This window comes from Folsomia candida, unplaced genomic scaffold (genome assembly GCF_002217175.1).
Source record: "Folsomia candida strain VU population unplaced genomic scaffold, ASM221717v1 Fcan01_Sc005, whole genome shotgun sequence".
In the NCBI taxonomy this organism is placed as follows: domain Eukaryota; kingdom Metazoa; phylum Arthropoda; class Collembola; order Entomobryomorpha; family Isotomidae; genus Folsomia; species Folsomia candida.
Window position 1 is genome coordinate 7,957,793 of NW_019091197.1, and position 17,602 is coordinate 7,975,394.

A 17,602-nucleotide genomic window follows, 5' to 3' on the forward strand; every position below is an offset into this window, starting at 1 on the left:
CTAATTAATAGTTTTACTATGGTTGCTTCTCGAACTTTGACACCATCCCAACCATTACCCCCGTAGTACTTCCACACATTTTTAGTTGAATACCTACACAGTGTCTTTTCAATATCTTAACCACTACATTGCAAATATTTTGCAACCAGAAATTGCCAGTATTTGGATTTACAAATATATATTTTTTTTTAGTTTTCCAAGTCAGAAGCGGACCTATTTATTTAAATTGATTAATTTCCATTTATATCTCAAAACTATACAAAAATTCGGAAATCCTAACCCTGTCATCAGGGAAATACAAGAATGATTGTTGATAAGCATTTAAACATTAAAGTAAAACATAACTGACTGAGGCAAGAATGTATTGAAGAATAATAGCAAGTCAAAATATAATAACATAATGAAACTTAAAATTGGATAGGAAAATAATACCAAATATCTCTGACCCAATACGAAAAGATCTCACATTCAATTGTTTAATAAATTACCCTGAAGACGGCTCTTGAATTGATCATAATTACTTCATGCTTTAATTTGCTTTGGAATAGTGTTCCAGAGAGAGAGACAGCTCTGTAATTAAAATATTAAGAGCTTTGTGTAGCCTGTGAGATTTCTCTTTAATATCCTCCATAACAGCAGCTACTTCCATCTTAATATTTGAATAAATCGAGTTCAAAGCGGCTTCAATGTTATCTTGTCGCCTTGCCAATTCCGAAACTCGGTTAACTACTGATCCAACTTTTTATACAAATTCAGCAGATAAAGAGTCGAATTTTGATGTTAATGTCTCCCGCATAACTTCAGCAACAGTTTTCTTCAGCAGTGGTAGAGAAATAGAAACATTGCTGTTGGAATTATTAAGGTCCCAACCAAATTTCCTGAACTATTTGTTGCTGCGGATAAGAGTCCATTACTTGGGCTGTGTGTTACATGCATCCTGATTCAAAGTAAAAGTGGTGAAAGTATCTTTTAGGATTGAATGGACATACAAGGAAGTCATCGCCGGGAGGATATATACAAGTATAGGATTGAACTTATCTCAATGCATACAGCACGGTCCGGTGTATATCCAACTATTAGAGCCCCAGCAACATGTATTCCTCCGATAGTTATGTTTCCAAAAATTTTGAGTACGAATAATGCTCAGAAACCAAAATAACAGGTTTCAAAAATTATACCACTGTGTGGAGGAGGCTCTGATGCACATGTTGATATAAAAATTATGTATGAACTTGGATTTTGAATGTAGAAAAAAAATTAACCATAGGGAACGTCCATATATTACGTCATCATTTTAGTGCGTCGGTGGTTTAGGCCTTCCTATCTTTCCCATGTTAAAATTCCCTATCCCTTAATGTTTATGTTGGGTGGGTGGGTGCTAAAATCGAGAATTTTTGAAGACGTAATACATTATGTCAAAAAATTGTAGATGCAACGACATATTTTTTATTTCGACATGATCCCTAATTTTTGGCACATGAAGCTTTCGTACACAAATGTCAAAACTATCTTTGACAAATTTCCTCGAACCGTAAGTCAGTTTGCGACAAAAAACGACCAGGTCGATCCAAAATACATCAAAGCTACATACAAAATATGAATAAGGAGACGAGGTACCGAAAATTGGGCAGCAGGGGAAAATGTGCTGCAGGCCTCTATCTGTAAAATAAATTCAAACGGTTTGCTAAGATAATAAAGTGCGGCAAAGCACGATACATAAGTAGCGCAATAATGCTGAGAATGCTGAGAATGCTGAGAATTAATTTGCGCTATAAAGCTCAAATTAATTAAATTAATTAATTAAAGTAATTAATAAATTGATTGACTGATTGATTAATTAATTGATTAATTAATTGATTAATGACTGATTAATTAATTAATTGATTAATGATTGATTAATTAATTAATTGACCACATGCTCTATACTGCGACATGTTGACAACAGAAAAACATGTTTTGCCTAAATTTCATGCATATTGACCGCAAAATGCCGAAATTAGGGCATGCCGACAAAATTTCTCGTCGAAACCTTAGTCGCCATATTGCGACATGTCGACAACACCGAAAAACATGTTTTGCCCAAAGTTCATGCAAATCGACCGATAAATGCCTAAATTAGGCCATGGCGACAGAATTTGGCGAAAAAAGTTTCGAAACCTTAATCGCCATATTGCGACATGTCGACAACACCAAAAAACATGTTTTGCCCAAATTTCATGCAAATCGCTCAAAAAATGCAGAAATTAGGCCATGGCGACGCTTTTCGACATGATGTCGACAAAGTGGCCACACCCCCTTAATAGGGTGTCACCCCCTACCCGTGTAGAGCATGTGTTCAAAATTTCAGGTCGCTGCGACAAACCGTTCTCGAGTTTTAGTGCTCACGGACGGACGCACGGACGGACGGACGGACAGACTAACTAACGATCGCATAAAGTAGCTTGCGCTACTTAATAAACCATGTAACCACTCAAAATAATCATATAAAATCTACTGGATAGGGACATACAACAGTCCCTAGAAGCCACTTTGATCCTACAAAAAATTAGATCTTGTCAAATTTGGCCATATTCTGGAGATAAAACGAGTTTTTGACGGTGAAATAAAACGACGCCACACCCTCAATACTGATGAAACAAGGATTTGCCTTAATCATACTCGGAATTCTTAGACTAGGGGAAAAAATGGAGCTGTCCAACAACAAGGACAAAAAACCGACTGAAGATTCTGGTTGCTGGCTGGTACTGCATCAGAGAATTGATATCTTTGCACATCATCTCTCTTGGCTAAAATAACAATGCCGAGTATTATCGTGACCAAATGGTGCCTTCAACGCTATGAAAAATAAGAGACTTTTTCCAAACAAGACAAAATTACATTTATTCAGAATGGTGTCAGCACATTCGGAAAATGTCACCATGCAACTTTTGACTTTTGAGATCAGAATTTGATCACTTGGGGTAAGAAGACCTGGCCTGAACTTAAAGCTGATATAACAGCATATGGCTACAGGCTTCAAATTCCTTACGAACGTGCATCCCTGGTTCGACGATTTCGAAAAGTGGAGAAAAAAATTCGACTTTAGTGTAAAAGAATGTGACCCACAGCTTTCCGTCGGGAATTAAGGAAATGCTCGCTGCATCCGGTGCAAGCACAAAGTATGTATAAATGTACCACGTGTAGGAAGGGTTTTGAGAAGAAAATCTTTTAACATTGAAAATAAACGCATTTTTAACCTATCAAACTGTGGAGTCCAATTTTTAATTTCACTGGACGATGCGAGTCCATTAGCTTGGTTGGTCCCTAGGTCTGATTGGTAACACTAGGAGTTCAAAGTTGTAGTCATTGTCAAATCAATTGCATATCTCTTACTCACATTACCAGTTAGAATATTGCAAATTATTTTTTTAAACTGTCAATCACTATAATTACCAAATCTACTTATTATTTTCCAAAAATCATATATGTATGTACTTGTCATTTATAATCCGAACTCAATTTTTGTGACCTGATGAAGGTATTTGTATGTACCGAAAGCTTGTCAACATTAAACAATTTCAAAAACATGGCCTCCAATCCCGATGAACCAATCTTTATATATAACATGGAAGCAATTACTACATAAAATATTGTAAATTGTTGTATTGGAAATCCCTTTATATTAAACGTTAAGTGGATGATTACCCATGATGTAAAATCGATACTTTTAAGTTGATGTGATCCGTCACTTGCACGGTGACAAGTTCTAGAATCAGTAAAAAATAAAATGTTGCAATTTTTATAAACCTCCCTATACAACAATTACCCCGATTTCTTATTTCAGATTTTAATTATTGTTTCCACATTCAGTTGAAGCATACATGGACCTTGATAAGCATCGCTCGGTGCGGAATTTGTTTGAGAATAAATAAGATAAATACACTGAATGAATCATTATGTTTTATTACAATGTCCTCATGTATATATGTACCTACGCATGCTATAAGTTAAGCACGTATGTATTTACTTAATTTAACAAAACAACCACCCATTGTGCAAACTCAGCAGCAATACATGCAGAAACGTACTTATCAGAAATTAGAGGAACGTTTATGAATAAATTAAACAGATATGAAACGTTGCCTGTACTTTGTAGTGATGGAACATCCATCCAATTAGTTCACAGACAATAATTGTGATTGTCAATATGTAGATGATCACCATTATCTACATATTTACGAAATTTAAAATAATCTCGGCAAAAATAATAATTATCTAATCATTACTATGTTCGATATTTGGGTCTACATTTCTCTCTCAATGTCACATTTGGACGCCACTACAAAATATTTAAAAATGTGTGTTTGACAACCCAGCTGAGGTATCATGATATCATTGCGAAATATATTTCGCAACGCAATTTCGCTATCTATTCCTTATTTCGCAACGCAATGAATCATCGTATTTCGTGTTGTGTAAAAGATTACATAGATATTATCGTGCTGATAAAGGCGATATTTATGTGGTCGAATAGTTGCACAAATTTAGTCATCAGTAAAACTAAACGTTTCCTCCTGCTTGACGGATTGAATTGGAACGTTTTTTTTAAAATGAATATAAATATTGTCACTACTTTGAAAAGATTTCCTAGAATAATTAGAGCATGGAATTGGTACAAGATAAATCACTATTCCAGTCTAACATTACTAGTAGCCGTTCTGACTATAATACTTACAAATAAATCCGAAGAATTTGAGAAAACTGAGATATCCATAATTAAAAGAAGATCTGGAGAGACAATCCTAACTGTGGATGGAGTGCAGGAAATCGAATTCGACTCAATGATCGACTCAATGGTCAGTTTAATAAATTAATTTGACTAGATATGTATTATATATAGGGTTAAGATTTTCCCGTCAAAAAACACATTTTTTCCAGGGCATGTGGGATAAATGGGATAAAGTGGTTTATACCGTCCAAACATGTTGAAAATGGGCAATTTATTTAGTTATGGAAAAACTTAATTTCTTTAAAAATCAATATTTCTGGAATCTAACTTCTTATTCGAGGTTGACCGAAACACTCATGAAAACTGCTCATATTTAAATTCTCCCATTTCAACAATGCTAATTTTAAGATTCTTCAATTGGAATCGTGATACCCACTCATTTTCTCAGGATTTCGTGGAGAACACGAAGATGATTTTCAAAATATTAGCTTTCAGATAAGTTTTTTCAAATCTCTACAATATCCCACCTTTTCCCATCGACTTTGGGTTAGTAACGAAAAAGTGCATTTATCCCACTTTTTCTCTCTACCCTGGGAAATTTGGTTTTTAGCCCGAGCCAGGGCTTATGGAACCGTCATGTCCGTCTGTCTGTCTGTCGGTCTATGCGTCTGTCCGTGACGGTCCACCGGATGAACCACTGGACCGATTTTGACCAACTCTTATCTCGGCCAGGTCGAGGCTAAGTTCGAAGATAGGTGCGATCAAAATAGATTTAGACCGGTGGGGGTCAGATCAGTGATGTTGATTGAGGGGTTGGTGCAGAATATTCGGTTTGGTTTATTATGAACCAAACTTTAATAGTTATCTTAGAAAGCTCAAATTTGGTATGGATGACCCTAAAGGTTTCTAGTGAAATATTTTCATGTCACATTGCAAAAATTTTCATCTTGAGGGACCCTACACTGGGTCACCCATACCGATTTCTAAAACTTGTCGTATTGAGCTGAAATTTGGTATGGTGGTTGGAAATGACACCTGACAAGGGAAGGTCCACGACTGCTAAGCGTGTCCAGGGTACCCACTATGTTTCTTAGAATCTACAAGGACCCTAGACCAAGGATTCATTCATATTTACGTGTTAAGCGCATATTTGGCGCCATGGCGTGGCGCCCAATTCGACAAATTTGTATGTTTTTATTTTTAAAACCGCCATAACTTTTGAAATCCTGGGCGGACTTTCAAAAAAAATTCCAAAAATCATGAAAAAGAGTTCAACTTTCGTATGCCATCCAGTTTTTCAAAATATTGATTGTTTCAATTTTTGTCAAAATTTTTGGATTTTCCTAGAAACTTTTTGGCGAAACTTTTTTAAAAAATATATCAAAAATAAAAAATTTAAATTTTTACTTTTTTCTTAAAATTTTGATCTTTGTGATCATTTGTAGCCCAAAATTTTGAAAATCCGACGGAAATTACAAAAGTAATGGAGGTTTGAAATTGGTCGAAAACGCAGATTTTTAAGCTTGGCGCCACGCCATGGCGCCAAATATGCGATTAACACGTAAATATGAATGAATCCTTGGTCTGGGGTCCTAGTAAATTCTAAAAAACATAGTGGGTAACCTGGACACGGTTAGCAGTCGGGGACCTTCCCTTGTGAGTATGAAATATCAAATTGGATATCACATTAGTACTCTCCAAATTTGGCTCGGGCTATCTCAAGTCTGCACTGTAGGTTTTACCAGTCATAACCCTGATTAAATATTCCGTTTGCTTGAAATTTAATTAGATTTATGTACCCCAGGGTTTCCTAGTATATGAGGATGATTATGAAGATTGTGGAAAATTGAAACAAGTACGAGGCTCGAAAAGCACGATGCTGCTGGATAATTGGAAGTTTTCCTGTGATCCCCTACAACGTCTCAGATTAGCGAAACGTGCCGGATACAGTGGCATTATTGGGTACAATATCCCCACCGGGTACAAAACACCGCCAGGAGTATCGGTCTCATTAACCTTGATTGGTGAAAGTGATGCAAATATTTTGAAGAAATATTCCTACCCGAATTCCGTCAGATTTTATGTTTCTTCTAAACCTGTGACATATGTGAGAGGACGATACTGGTTTGTGCCGGATTGCAGTGTCCAACAACTTTTGATTTACGTGTTTATAACTTTCTTCACTGTGGTATGTTTCTCTAAACTTTTAATTAACTTTAACATGGTAGTAATAATAGAGAGGTACAAATCCACCATATTGTTAGTGTGATTATAGAATTAGTCACAATTAGGTGTAGCTTTAGAGGTGGAGAAATTGAACTGTGGTTGTAGCTTAAAAAATGTGGAAAATTTGAAAAATCTCGCTTTCCTCTTCCCTATTCTCATGCTGAAGCAATGATGGCCAGTCTAAGATGAGAAATCGCCACGCGGGAATTTCAAGCTACAGTCACAGTTGGAGACAGTGGTCAGTTTTTATTGAAAAGACGTAGCTTTGGATTGTAGATAAGTAATGATGTCACTACCTGTAATACCGAAAATGGGCTACACTCACAATGGAGGTCTCCCAACGTATGTTCACATATTTGGACGAAACTAGTGTCAATCGATCACGATTTAATTAGTATGAAATTTGCAAATGCAACTATCTGCAAATGCGCAGGTTTAGTGGAGATATTTGCATAAAAAGAGGTGAAAACTCGCAAATTTGTAAGGCAAAATTCGAAAAGTGTAAAATTGATGGCATTTTGGGCGCGTTTTCGCCTCTGTTTATGCAAATATCTCCGCCAAACCTGCGTATTGGCAGATAGTTGCATTTGAAAATTTCATACTAATTAAATTTGTGATCGATTGACACCAGTTTCGTCCAAATCTGTGAGGATACGTTGGGAGACCTCCATTGTCAGTATTTCGAGTGAAAAAACCGGACTGTACAGGGCAAAAGCGGCCAAAAGGCCGCTTTTGACCCCTAAATCACAATTTTATCTGGACAAAAATTGTCAAAGCCAGTTTTTTCCCCACTCTGACAAAAGTGGTTTTAACTCCAAACCGTTTTGGATGTTCGAAAAGAAACACTACGCGATTTTTACCTCTCTAATATTAATGTTGTGATTTTTTTTAAAAAACGCAGAGATTCTTACTGGTTCCCAACGAATACAATATTTTGGACCTGTACTACTTTTACATGTATCCAAGACTTAAATATTCGGAGTTAGGTGTGAATATTCCCATCCCACTCAGCAAGAAACTACTTTATTACTTCAGTTCCACGAAATATGGGGCTTATCCAGAACCCATAGCGTATACTCATATTGAAAATGAACGGGTTAAAGCTATCCAAGAAATTAATAATAATAATGACGACTTTTCGGATTTTGGAATTGGAGATAAAGATTTCGAACTAGTGTCTGACATATCAGTGGGAACGTATGGGAACGTTACAAAGGTATTTATAATATGTACAGAGTGGTCCTAACTTGCTACACCTGGTAAATATTTTTGGGATTTAAGAGTAGTTAGTCCAACAGAGTAGTTTCAGATACTGATTAAAGTCAAAATCATGTCATTACATTCAATCATGCACAATCATACATAACTCAGTTAACTAAACTACCGTAAAAACTCAAATAGTAGCCGGGGCTACTATTTACAAAATTGGTGACTGGGACCCGGCTACAATATGGTTGAGCATAAGGCTACTATTTGAGCAAGGTCACTATATGAGCAACGGCTACTATTTGAGTTTGCAAATATCCACCCATAATTGTTGGTGTTCAAGAATTTTCGCAGATCCACATTCATATTGGTTACATCATATATTATACATCCTACATACACTGAGTGGAACTGCTGATCATCCTCACCTAGTGCGCTCGGTTCCAATGGTCACCGAAAGGGGCATAGCCGACCAATATATGTCAAAAAAGCATCAGACGTGCAGAAATATGTACTAAATCAGTCAATTAAGCAAAAACTTCCAAAAAGTTAACTGCACTCATTTTACACGGAATGAGCATAGAGTAAGACAAGCGGGCTCGCAACTAGTCTTCATCCGCCACAACAAAAACACAATTTTCGAGTGGAAACAATTTTCTTGATTTATCATTTTTTTATGCGGGTAAGTGCATCTTGATTACTATTAATTCAAGTAATGAAGACCATTTTATTCATTGTCATTTTGGTTTTTCAGAGCTGAAAATGCCTGGAAAACACTTGTCGCACGACATTAGGAAATTGGTGATAAGTTACCACGAGAGAGGATTGAAACCTACAGCAATCAGCAACAAGACGAAAGTGAAGATTCCCACCATCAAATCCATGCTGTCGAAATGGAAGAAATACCATACAATTACTGATTTGAAGGGAAATAGCCGCCGTCGTGTTACCACTCCTCGAGTCGACCGACTTATCCAGAAGAAAGCAAATTCCAATCGCTTCTTATCTGCCCGAAAAATCAATGTGGAATTGGCTCAGCAGTTTGGTACGAAGATTTCTGATTCCACTATTCGAAATCGGATCCGAAATATGGGGTTTAAAGGCCGATTCGCAACCAAAAAGCCACTGCTGACAAAGCCCCAAATTAAGAAGCGTTTGGATTGGGCGAAGAGTCACTCCACGTGGTCCGTATCCGATTGGAAAAAAGTTCTTTGGAGTGACGAAACCAAAATAAACATATTTGGATCAGATGGCAAAGTTTTTGTCTGGAGAAAACCAGGAGAACGAGTCAAGAGTAACTGTACCAAGAAGACCGTGAAGCATGGTGGGGGGTCCATTATGGTTTGGGGTGCAATGTCGTGGAAAGGCGTGGGAACCATGGAAGTAATTGAAGGAATTATGACGAAAGAAGTGTACCAAGGGATTTTGGACCGAAATTTGATGAAATCTCGGAACAGCCTGCGACTAGGGAAGAATTTTGTCTTCCAACAAGACGGGGACCCCAAACATACGTCCAAATTGGTCACGAATTGGCTGCAAACAAAACGGGTAAACGTAATGAAATGGCCGCCACAGAGCCCGGATTTAAATCCAATTGAACATTTATGGTCAATTTTGAAGAAAAAAGTTGCTGAAAGGAACCCGACTTCCAGAACAAATTTAATTTCAATTGTGGACGAAGAATGGAACAACATCCAGAAGGAAACAACAGCGAAATTAGTGGAATCGATGCCAAATCGAGTCAATGCAGTCCTGATGGCCAAGGGTGGTCACACAAACTACTAATTGTAAAATTAAGTTGGTAAATCTAAAAATAAATGGAATTTGCTTTAAGCGGATGAGCAGTAGTTGCGAGCCCGTTTATGAATTTCTCCATGTTAATGTCGTATAAAATGCATCTAGATAACTTTCTACAAGTTTTTGATGAATAGACTGATTGATAACATATTTCTGCACATTTCATGCCATTTTGATTGGTATTGGTCGGCCGTCCCCCTTTCGGTGACCATTGGAACCGAGCGCACTAGGTGAGGATGATCAGCAGTTCCACCGAATGTAGATCTTGGTTATTTTTTAACAAATATAACGTCCTCATTTTATTGATATTTTGCAACAAAGCAATGTTACGCCCCCTATTTCTTACGTGAAATCAGTAAAGTACGACGATTAAAAATATTTTAGCTAAGAAATAGCGGGTGTAATCTTGGTTTTTCGCCACATATTTCTCATGCAATATTTTTTTGTCACATTTTACTAAACTTACACCAGAAGTATAGTGTAGAGGAGTGACCTGGTATTTTTGGTTAACAGCTAAGGCCACTCTGTATCTACGATATTTTTAACGATTTGCGACCTAAATTCTACTAAACTTACCAAACAGAAAAAGTTTCTCCCTACCGGGGAACAAGTCGCGGTGAAATCTATTCTTAAAATTTATAACGGGTCCATCCTGGAATCTGAAGTTCTTCAATGTGGCAACATTTCTGATGCAATTGTGCGTCTATTGTACGCATACGAGTCAGATATATATATTCATTTTGTCACAGATTTGATGCAGGGTAATGACCTTAATATATATTAAATTAGTTGGAATTAATGAATTAAAATATTATAATATGTGAAATAGGCAGTTTATTGGATTTCACCAAATTACTTAGAAAAGATCATGCAAAAATTTTTGCCGTCGAGTTAGGACTGGGACTTGAAGCGTTACACAGTTTCGGAGTTGCTCATCGAGATTTGAAACCGGCAAATGTCTTTCTAGATCAAAAATTTCACATCAAAATAGGGGATTTTGGTTGTTCCGCTAAATTGAGACAGGTAAATGTTACATTTCCTCAAGTATTTGTGACATAAATGAATCCTCTTGAATTAGGGGAAAGTACGAAGGGAGCTTCACCAACTTGGCACGAAGGGATATTGGGCCCCAGAAAACTATTGTAACGATTGGACCCTTAACTCTGACTGGTGGGCGTATGGTTGCATCGTATTTGAAATGTTTACCAAAGGCAGATTATTCCTTACGAACGAAATTTTACTGGATCTTGAAACCAAAAACGTTTCAAAACGTTCTTTATGGTTACGAATCATGGCCAATATGGGTGACGAGGATGTCAAAAAGCTGTTAAAAAATGTCTTAAATAAGTCTAAATTTAGAACCCCATTCACAAATGGGATGCAATTTTCGGAGCGTACGGAATACTTGGGAGTACCAATTCCCGTTGATAGATCAAGTAAAATTTTAACTCTTATTTTTGCACACTCTAAATAATTGGGGAACAATAATATTACCGGCGAAGGTAGTATGAAATTCTACCCACAGGTAACAATTACAGATACAATTTGTCATCCCAGAGTAACACATTGTTAACAACGTCGGTAACAATTTTATTACTGATATGACATTAGGCAGAATTTAGCGACCGTATAAATGTCACCCTCCGGAGCCAAATCGTATCTAAGTCGGTAGAATTACATACATAGTACCTCCGCCTGATGCTACAAAATCGTAGAAAAAAATATATTGAGTAGAATTCTAAAAATCTGAATTTTACCCCTTTTAGAAAATATCCTGACACACATACCATTATTGAAGATAAACCGTGTAAACAATGATCCAGGAAGGAATGATGATGCCGCACTGCAATTCTTCCAGAGGCAAATGTTTGCCAGAATTTTTATAAATAATACAGACTTAAGAATTGATCAAGATTTTCGCTTCGATCATAAAAGTAAAAGTTGCTACCAAACGAATTCATTGATAGGCCAGTTGTTCTAACTAATCGGCATTAAAAGAGGAAGTGATTAAATTTGCAACTACTTTAATTTACTTGGGAACACTTGGCAATAATACCAACTCTCCAAAGGCTCAAACCTTTAGCAAATTATAAGCATCATTATTAAATAAATTATTACAAAATATATTGTAAAAGCAATAAATATGTTATCTCTGCATTCTACGGAAAAGAATTTATTGAGTTTTATTATGAAATAATTGCGACATTTATCAATGGAATAATAATCATTAACCTCTTGGGTACCAAATGAAATCACTTGAAAAGAAAAACTGGTTAGCGACTGATTTATTTTAGAATTGCAAAACTCAAAACTGACAAGATATCAAACAACTCGAAAATTAAACTTTTGTGCATGGCGTTGATATAGAAAAATTTTAAAAATTAGGTTATAAAATCCACTTTTTACCATGAATTTTTCCACATTTGGCAATGTAGTTGATCCGTTTTTCATATTTTTCCCATCTATTTTGGTTGTCAATAGTAAATTTTAAATTACACATATTTGTATATTTCGTCCTCAAGGGAAAATAAAATATCACACAATTGTGTGTATTTGGTCCCATGGAGGTTAATTATTAACTCAAAACCCAGTTACGGTTCGACTTTACTTTTGAGCGCCTCCTTGTTATAAATAGGGAAACCAAGACATTATGAAGATATATAGATGTCGCAAATCTCATATTTGTGACCATTCATTAATTACATTATAGTTATAATTCCGATTTTGGAACCCACCACCAACATACAAAAGCTTGTAATGCCTATCAGCCGGAACATATCCCACTGTTTTACGCAGATCAGCATTGAGGGAGAAGTTCACCGTGACTGTCGCTAGGCTTGGTGAAGGTGATTTCAAATTTTTTTCGGTTTTTTAAAGTCAAAGCGTATTCCTCCAATGTAGATGTATGTATAGCCTGAATTTATTAAATAAAATCCAGGCGGATGTAATATTCGAATGTCTTGTAGTCTTCTAACAAAAACGTCACAAATGGTCGCTGTTATAAAGAATTTGCCCGCAATATGCACAAGAATTATTTCACAGAAATTCTAATCATTTATTCAACCAATGATAAATTTGCACAAATAATTACTCCCGAATTTCACTTGTTGACATACACTATTAAACCACTGAAGGAATCAAAACTTTTGTAAATAAAATCACTACCTAATAACTAAAACCCTTTTTTAATTAACCAGATAAATTACTAGACTAATTATTTTAAAATCTATACATTCTTTCTCTCCAAAATTCTATGAGTCAGTGTGGTCTCGAGATCTGTCAAAGAGTCAAAAGTCTTTTCGGATGAAGAAATATCCAAAAATGCCCGGAGTATTGCACCTCCGATTTAGGGATAAAACGACGGTGGAAATCACACCCTACTTGAAAGGAAACAAGTTATGGAGCAAAGAGGTCTCCAAGAACTGTCCAGTTCTGTGGTCCAACGGTCCTTTTTATACCCCCTTTCCTCCATTACGTACATATCGTGTAACAAAACATATCTACTAAATACAGTATTGAATGTTTGAGATTTCCTCCTCAGAGTAATAATCACTAAGAGAGTGAGACTCAAAAAGGGTCTCTTTTCCAGGAACTGCACTGAAAGTAAAAGTCAAGTTCAAGAGATTGTATCTTTTGAGACAAATTTATGTGTCTTCATCTGCACTTATACCTATATACATTTAATCTTCTACCTACTTACATCTTATGCCTATATTTCACGTAACCTAATATAACAGTCGCAAGATGTTACGGACGACAAATTATGAACAATCATGCGATTATTAATGCTATTTAGTATAGTTTTTATTGAAGCAATACGTCTTAATTTATTTGAGCACTCATTTACAAACATATTCAAGTTACCGTGAACATAATCAATTTCCTAAAATCTTTTGAAGCCTTAATATTTCCGGATGCTCAATCGTCATTTCCATACCAATATAAAATTCTTCAAATCCTTCCATTTCGCCTGCAAATATTTTTCCAACTTCTCTCCTTATTTTGAGCACTTGGTCCAGTTTAGCTCTCCATTGATCAGACTGGGACGTATCCCCACCCTTAGTATGTTTGATTCCGTCAAATAATCGTATAATTAGCCCTTTTTGCATATAATATAAAATCCGTCCTGAAAAGTTTTATTTAAATTTAAAAATTATAAAATAAATTTCGAAAATGTGTAACCTTTCAAAATCTATACCTCTCTGTCGATTTAAGCCTGGTAAAATAATATCTGTTACGTGTATCAACATCGCCCCATAATCAAGTAGCAATCCCACCAATTTATTTTCTCTTTTCTTAATCTTTGAATTTCTTGATTGTTGTTGCGATAATAGAAATGAAATTCTCTGGATCAACTCTGTCGCCATGTTATAGATTTTAAAATGATTTTGGTGTAGCATCACTCCCGCGTATTTTGAAATAACATTGCTCAATCTTTCTACAGCACTGTGAGTGAAATCATCCTCAAGATTCAAGGAATTTAAATCTGCATCAATTTTAGAATAAATTGATTCAATAAATTCCCTAGATTTTTCCTTATTGCAATTTTCACATTTCCAAGTTTCGCCTGCTCTATCCACAGGAAGTAAATAGAAATTATCCGCACAAGACTTCTCACAACATTTTACTCCTGTGAAATAACTGTACATTTCACTTGGACTGCTGCATCTGTCACATGAGCAGTCAAAGTCCTTATCTTCCTTCAATTGCATCCTCCTTTCTCTCGTTGGCAGGGTTCCATCACAATACAAAATTGTAACACTTTCTCCAATCTTAATTGAAACGGTGGCCATCAAATGCATTTCAGAGTTGGATTTGATTGACCAGGCCGTGTTTGGGGTGCAATTATGGGCACACATGCTCGCAATGTGGTAAAGGTAGGTCCCATTTCTGAAAAAAACAAGAATTTATTGGGTATAAATAAATTTGCAAATTTAAAAAAATTAGTAATTTTCTTCAATTTAAACAACGCAACCTATAAACTCTTGGACCGTCCACGGGAACGCCATCATCAGAAAAGAATGCATTGATTGCAATAACACCCAAAATATGGGAGATGTCTTCATCAGACAAATCTGTTAATTGACAAAAATCGCGAATAAAGGATATGCAGCCGGAAATTAATTTAATTCCAATTTCTGATTCCTTCAGTTTCCCATGGTTGGATTGGAGACTCTTGATCTTCTCCCAATTTTTGGGGTTCACCCTTTTTTGTAAAGCACAACGGAGAACGGTAATTGCTTCATAGATATTAAAGTTTTGTAAATTTTCCATTAAGCTTGCAAACTTTCTGTTCGCTTGTGTAAATATTTTGCATTCTAGTTCCAAATGCTGTTTATTCTGCAAAATATAATTCTATTATTAATTTGCAAAATATAATTAATATGCAAATCCATACAATTTCACACTCAACTCCACAAACTGGCCATCCGCATTTGGAACAAGCATAATTTGTCTCAACTTGTCTAAAACAACCTAAGCAAATTGGCCCGTTTATAAAATCCGGGGTTTCTTCTCCAAAATGTGGACCTGAAATTAGTGGCTGCTCCTTCAAAATTATTTCTCCTTGTTTTATATCTCTCGTGGTGATCAAGTGTCTCCCAAGAATTTTATTATTTTTCAAAACAATTGGAAAACACAAAGGTTTATGATCTTTCCAATGTTTTTGCTGATGTTGTTTGCTACAATAGGCAACTTTTTTACAAGATGAACAAACACATGTGGAAGAAATATTGCAGAATGCACAATTAGTTGGGGATGGTGATACGTATGGTGTGAATAAGGACGCCATGAGAGAAAATTGAGAAATATTTGAGTAAGTGGTCTAATTAATTTTTGTTTATCTTATTTTTGCAAGATATGTGTAACATGTAAGGATTGAAAAGTCTGAATGAATGAGATGGGAGGAAGGGTTGGTTAAAATCTGGTATTTTTAGACCAGGCAGTGCTGTACATGTGAATATAATCTTCTGCCTTTTGTTAGAAACTCGGGTTTATTTTATGATCACAAATCGGGATAAGTGGATTTGGGTTTTATTCATTCAGAGACTTTATTTATACAAGTACATGTGGTGATAAAGAAAAGCGTAAGCATTTATTTAAACTGTGTTGCATATCCAAGAGAGCAATGCCAAGTGGGGTTGAAAAACAATTCTAATATTAGCGAGAGTGACGTACCTGCACCACTTCCACGGGTGACTCGTCTATCATTCTCGTTCTCATCAAATTCTTGCATTATTTTACTTAACTGATTTATTGTCTTCTTCTAAATAATCAATTTTAACGACATAAATTAATTACTATCTTGATCTGTACATTGAATTCTACCTCCTCCTCCGTTATTTTTCCTTTTCTGCATCCCGAATCAACGGCAAACTAGACATATTTTCCAAATATGTAACTTACACCCAAATATTAAAATGCATAAATTAATCGGCATCATATCTAAAGGGAAAATATCCCTTTAGAGGCCCTTCGGCACCTAAATAATTCGATGAAGCGACGAATAATCTCCGTAATTCTGGCCAAAGGGGGTTCCTCTAATTGTTAAAATAGGTTGCAAAGTTATTTAGCCATTAAAGGTTAACTTATTAGGTAATTCAATTGCTGAAAAACGCCCTATCTCTTACTTTTGAAACAGTTGAATTTTACTAATTTTTTGTGGTTGTCCATAAATTTTGTGATTTGAATCAAATTTAAATGAAACTTGGCATGATAATGTGGCAAGACCTTTACCATAATATAATAAAACCTTAGGCCACAGGATTCAACCATTAAAAAATAAGAGCATTTTCCAAAACTATCTCTTCATTTTGAGACAGAGTGTAGGACACTTCATATATGGCAATTTTCTAACATCCTCCATCGAATAACTTTCGTTGTTTACACCTCCAAACTCCGTGGTAAATTGAGTAGCATCTATTGATGTTAAAAATTCAGCTTTCCATTCGCTGTTATCCTTCCCGTAGAGGGTTATCACATCCCGCGTTTCAGGACTGAGGAATTGTTGTATAATTTGTATAATTTAAAATATTGTCGATATCATTTTCTTTTCTCCATTTCAAGTTCTACAGAAACGAATATTATGGATGAAATTTTAAATCTATTTAGTTACACATTATTTAGTAAATAACCTAGTAAATACCTTCATTCAGCTTCCCTAATATCAAATCTTTGTGCTGCAAATGAAATATGAAACCTTAAGGAAAGACACTGGTTACAAAAACTGTATCCAATATGATTACCTCTCAGCCATCTAACCAAATAAATATAATCATATAATCATATATTTGTTCATATAATCATGTAGAAGTCGACGTTTAACCAATTCCCTAAACTTGAAAAAGACCAACTTATTATTGTTATTATGACTAAAATTAACGTGAACTTAAAATAGTACTTCATAAAAGAATTTTGAAAACAGGAATACAATGTTTGTTTGACAAAACTAGGAATCAAGTCAAGTCAAGTAAACCTTTATTAATATGTCAACAAATATCAGTTAATTAATATAAACTGGTTTTCAATCCATGACACAATTGCTATAAATTTAAGAAGCGACTAATCTATACTTAACTAATAATACAAATAACAATTCTTGTTCCGAGTCAACAAAATTTCCCTAAATTGTTGAACAAATTTATTATATGTAATATTAATTGACCA

At 35.4% G+C, this 17,602-nt stretch overlaps 2 protein-coding genes across 3 annotated transcripts; one reads left to right on the top strand and one right to left on the bottom strand.

Moving 5' to 3' along the window:
• The first annotated feature begins 4,527 nt into the window (after positions 1-4,527).
• Positions 4,528-12,099, top strand: LOC110850488. Of its 2 annotated transcripts, XR_004834972.1 has the most exons (8): positions 4,528-4,835; positions 6,513-6,896; positions 7,836-8,150; positions 10,521-10,698; positions 10,767-10,960; positions 11,016-11,462; positions 11,549-11,605; positions 11,704-11,835. XR_004834972.1 is itself a non-coding variant. In XM_022097923.2 (7 exons), exons 1-7 carry the CDS (start codon positions 4,590-4,592, stop codon positions 11,916-11,918), a joined length of 1,890 nt encoding a protein of 629 aa, XP_021953615.2. In that variant the 5' UTR covers positions 4,528-4,589; the 3' UTR covers positions 11,919-12,099. The 2 variants fall into 2 exon arrangements, 1 of the variants encoding a protein (XP_021953615.2); XM_022097923.2 differs by lacking the exon at positions 11,549-11,605 and having other exon boundaries at positions 11,016-11,373; positions 11,704-12,099.
• A 1,620-nt stretch (positions 12,100-13,719) lies between these two features.
• On the bottom strand, positions 13,720-15,806 carry LOC118435876 (SET and MYND domain-containing protein DDB_G0292140-like). Its single transcript, XM_035852369.1, has 4 exons — positions 15,336-15,806; positions 14,913-15,277; positions 14,136-14,827; positions 13,720-14,063 (listed from the first exon to the last, which is right to left on the bottom strand). The coding sequence occupies exons 1-4, from the start codon at positions 15,726-15,728 to the stop codon at positions 13,813-13,815; spliced, it is 1,701 nt and encodes a 566-aa protein (XP_035708262.1). The 5' UTR covers positions 15,729-15,806; the 3' UTR covers positions 13,720-13,812.
• Between the last annotated feature and the right edge of the window lie 1,796 nt (positions 15,807-17,602).

Excerpts from the sequence above, each read along its gene's own strand:
- LOC110850488 (XM_022097923.2), top strand. The coding sequence starts at position 4,590 with ATGAATATAAATATTGTCACTACTTTGAAAAGATTTCCTAGAATAATT. Across the intron at positions 4,836-6,512 it reads ACTCAATGATCGACTCAATG|GGTTTCCTAGTATATGAGGA; the intron begins GTCAGTTTAATA and ends TATGTACCCCAG. Across the intron at positions 8,151-10,520 it reads CGTATGGGAACGTTACAAAG|AAAAAGTTTCTCCCTACCGG; the intron begins GTATTTATAATA and ends CTTACCAAACAG.
- LOC118435876 (XM_035852369.1), bottom strand. The coding sequence starts at position 15,728 with ATGGCGTCCTTATTCACACCATACGTATCACCATCCCCAACTAATTGT. Across the intron at positions 15,278-15,335 it reads GTGGAGTTGAGTGTGAAATT|AATAAACAGCATTTGGAACT; the intron begins GTATGGATTTGC and ends TATATTTTGCAG. Across the intron at positions 14,064-14,135 it reads AGGCTTAAATCGACAGAGAG|GACGGATTTTATATTATATG; the intron begins GTATAGATTTTG and ends AAAACTTTTCAG.